This window comes from Cryptotermes secundus, unplaced genomic scaffold, assembly GCF_002891405.2.
Source record: "Cryptotermes secundus unplaced genomic scaffold, Csec_1.0 scaffold590, whole genome shotgun sequence".
Taxonomy (NCBI): domain Eukaryota; kingdom Metazoa; phylum Arthropoda; class Insecta; order Blattodea; family Kalotermitidae; genus Cryptotermes; species Cryptotermes secundus.
In genome coordinates this window covers 118,221-121,383 of record NW_019721768.1, presented here as the reverse complement: position 1 = coordinate 121,383, position 3,163 = coordinate 118,221, and the positions used below count along the sequence as shown (strand labels likewise).

Genomic DNA, 3,163 nt, shown 5'->3' with positions numbered 1-3,163 from the left:
TGAAATATATATATATATATATATATATATATATATTTATTTATTTATGGTATTTCTTTCCATAGTGGTACGTTTTTAAGGAAATATTTTGTGTTAAATACGCTCACGGTTATAATCCTTGCTAGTTACTAAGAAAGTTTTAAAATGAAATTCTGGCTAATAAAAAATGAATACGGTAGGCAAACACTTTATTCTCTTTGGAAAGGCACAAAATGGAACAGAGATATCTCAGTCAGTACTGCGAAAAAATCAAGGGCTCGACGACGGGGCAATCGAGATGCGATTCCGGGGAAGAACAAGAGATTTCCTTCTCTCCGCAGAGCTCATATCCGCTCTTGACCCCAACCAGCCTCTTTTCCCAGGAACACCGACGTTCTCTCCTTGCGAGCAAAGAGGCTGGAGCGTGACTTCCGTTCGTCATCTCATCCACTGCAGATATTAAGAATGCATGAAACTATATCTCGAGTTCACTGTAGGTACTAAAGGTAAAGTTAGGCAGGGTAGCTGGTCTCTGAAGTCCTGACATCCTGACTACAAAAGATTACTTTCCACTCCACAGCGGCTTTTGGTAAATGATGTCCTTCGCGAAGAGTTTTTACTTAAGCCCTTGTTACACGACCTAAGTTACTGGAGGGCCACGAAGAGTTCACTTCAGCTGCGGACAGACGACGCGGGAGGTTTCTTCCGCAGAGTTTCACATAGCCAAGTGAACTTACTCTGTAAAGCTCAGCTGTCTTAAGCGAAATATTCGAAACCTGAAGTTCTTTAAGCATATTCGTGAGATACTGAGTGGATGTATAAAATCAAGACGAGAGGGAGCTTACGAAACTTTCCTATTTCCATTTCCTTCCGAACAAAATGTGTATACACGTTTCTTTCTGCACTACGAGTATTCATAGCCTAGCTCTTGTTCTACGGTAGGTATCCCAACTGTCATGTGACAACAAAGTAAATTACTGTCTTAGTATTTTGTGCCATCTAAGTGAGGTTCAATAAATACGTTTTCTAGTGGAATTCTTTTTCAGATCCATCATGGACTTTCAAACATCTATAATAAAGTTAAGCATGTACATGTTCACAGTGTCGCAGTAATAAAGAGACTGGACGCCTTTCTTTCCCTTGGGACTACAGCACCAGTGGGCCTAGGCCTACCTCCATGAACTTCTCCGCTGGACGCCTTTAGCAAGAAGAATTTCCTACAGTGTAACAATTCGATATGCAGCTGAAAGTGAGACATCTGAGGGGAGAAATATTTGAAAGTGGTGGCTGTAGAATTTCACGTTTCAACATATATCCTGCTCTTTGAAATATATGCTGTTCACTGTTTTACCTGACGAAATCTCTCAGTATTATTTTAGATACGAGTATACATGTTTCTTGATACTTGCCTTGTTCTTCAACAACAAACCAGAAACAATAAAAAATATTGGAAACTAACAACACACATAATCTTTTGCAGTTTTATATATTCTGAAGTGTCTCTTTCTCCGACTAAAGACCCAGGAACTAAAACATGTTACAACACAAACCTGGAATTTAAAAAATTATATTTCTTCGAGTTGTATAAGAGAAAGGAAGGATGCATTGAGTAATTTCTCGATTTACGCTGTAGATAGGCTCCTAGAAACATCACATAAAGTAGAAACGCGTAATAATGAGAGGTTGCATGCACAGGGCAATTCCACACCTATGTTTACAGAAAGATATTAATTTTATTGTTTAGTTATTTCATAATAATTTTATTTTTTTCGAATTTTAAGGATTTATTCAACCTAAGGTAAGAACCGAGAAATTTTTTAAGTATTTGGTTCGCGGTAGCGTAGTTGGTTGAAGTACTATGCTACAAACTGGAAGGTAGAGGGTTCAATTCTCGACGAGGTCATTGGATTTTTTCAATTGACCTAATCCTTCCAACCGCACTGTGGCCATGGGGTCGACTAAACCTCTAACTGAAATGAGTACCAGGAATGTTCTTGGAATATTCTTGGGGGTGAAGGGGGACCGGCGCGTAAGGCTGACAACCTTGCAGCCGTCTATGAGCCGATTTTCTAGAAAATGTGGGAACTTTATCATCTCACAACCCTATGGGCCTCCACGGCCTGTTATAAGGATACCTTTACTTCTTTTTTATTTTGTTTTGTCAAAATAACATTCTTCTGTATGATCTGGTTCATCATCTTTATCGTCCATTGACTTCCGCCACGTTGCCATGTTGCTCGTTAAGAACAACGTACTTTATGAATTAGTTCTTGTTCTTCAATCGCGTAAAACCCAAATCGCTTAAATCAAGAAAAGACTCATAATTTAAAACTTCTGTTTCATTGCCGTTGCATTATATATCATACAGAGAGTAAGAGTGCAGCATAATGCAGCTAATTAAGACAAGTATATTATCAAGTTTTCACAGTTTATTTTGTGTGACACCAAATATGTTTCGACTTTCCATGGAGTTACCATCAGTGGCACCGTAAGAAGGACAGGAAAATAATGTAATTAATATATTCTTTTCTTAAATTCTGTCAAAAGTACATATACAATTCCAAAATATAGATCTGTAAACGTATTTTATAACTAAAATTACATCTATTCTTTCCTTTATGATTCCTCTATGATTTTTATTCGGTCGAAATTTAAGGGCATGTCGTCATATTAAGCTTCAAGAAATCTCTTTAATATAAAAAAGTCTTCAAGTATAGGATATTTCTGCGGCTGGAGATGCGGATAGGAAACCTCACACATGGTCCATTCAACAGAGGCTCATAAAAGAAATTTGTTTTAAAACTCGCGTAGTCTCGTAACAACTTAATCAGTTAGGTGCTTCGTAAACATAACGAGGAAACATGAAAAATTTAAGATACGACACAATTTCAGACTCTTTAAACAAATTATTTTCCTAAAACAATCCTTTAAGGACAAAATAATATTCAACGAAACATATTTCATTATAAAAAGAAACAGCAAATTAAATCTATATGCAGAGATATTGGGTTTTCGGACTTTATCCATCGTCCTGGTTTTAAGATAACTAAGAAAAACACGACGTTTCGGAAGCTGGTTCTGTTTCCGTCCTCAGGTGAGGGAAAACACCTATTCTGTTGGGTCCCTTAGAAAGAGACCAGGGTCCAGGGACCCAACAGAATAGGTGTTTTCCCTCACCTGAGGA

The 3,163-nt window shown here is 37.6% G+C and overlaps 2 protein-coding genes across 4 annotated transcripts in view; one reads left to right on the top strand and one right to left on the bottom strand.

Moving 5' to 3' along the window:
- LOC111875717 (apoptosis-inducing factor 3) overlaps window positions 1-3,163 on the bottom strand; it is a 190,169-nt gene that overhangs the window by 145,697 nt on the left and 41,309 nt on the right. The gene's annotated exons all lie outside the window — the stretch shown is intronic.
- The window catches only part of LOC111875720 (phospholipase A1-like), a 30,770-nt gene that overhangs the window by 13,415 nt on the left and 14,192 nt on the right, over window positions 1-3,163 (top strand). The window contains exon 10 of one of the 3 annotated variants that reach the window (XM_023872195.2): window positions 1,082-1,449. The exons of the other annotated variants lie outside the window; for them this stretch is intronic. Within the exon in view, the coding sequence (XP_023727963.1) occupies window positions 1,082-1,092 (11 nt within the window). The 3' untranslated portion in view covers window positions 1,093-1,449. Of the gene's footprint in view, window positions 1-1,081; window positions 1,450-3,163 lie in introns of those variants that run through there. 3 annotated transcript variants of the gene reach the window in all.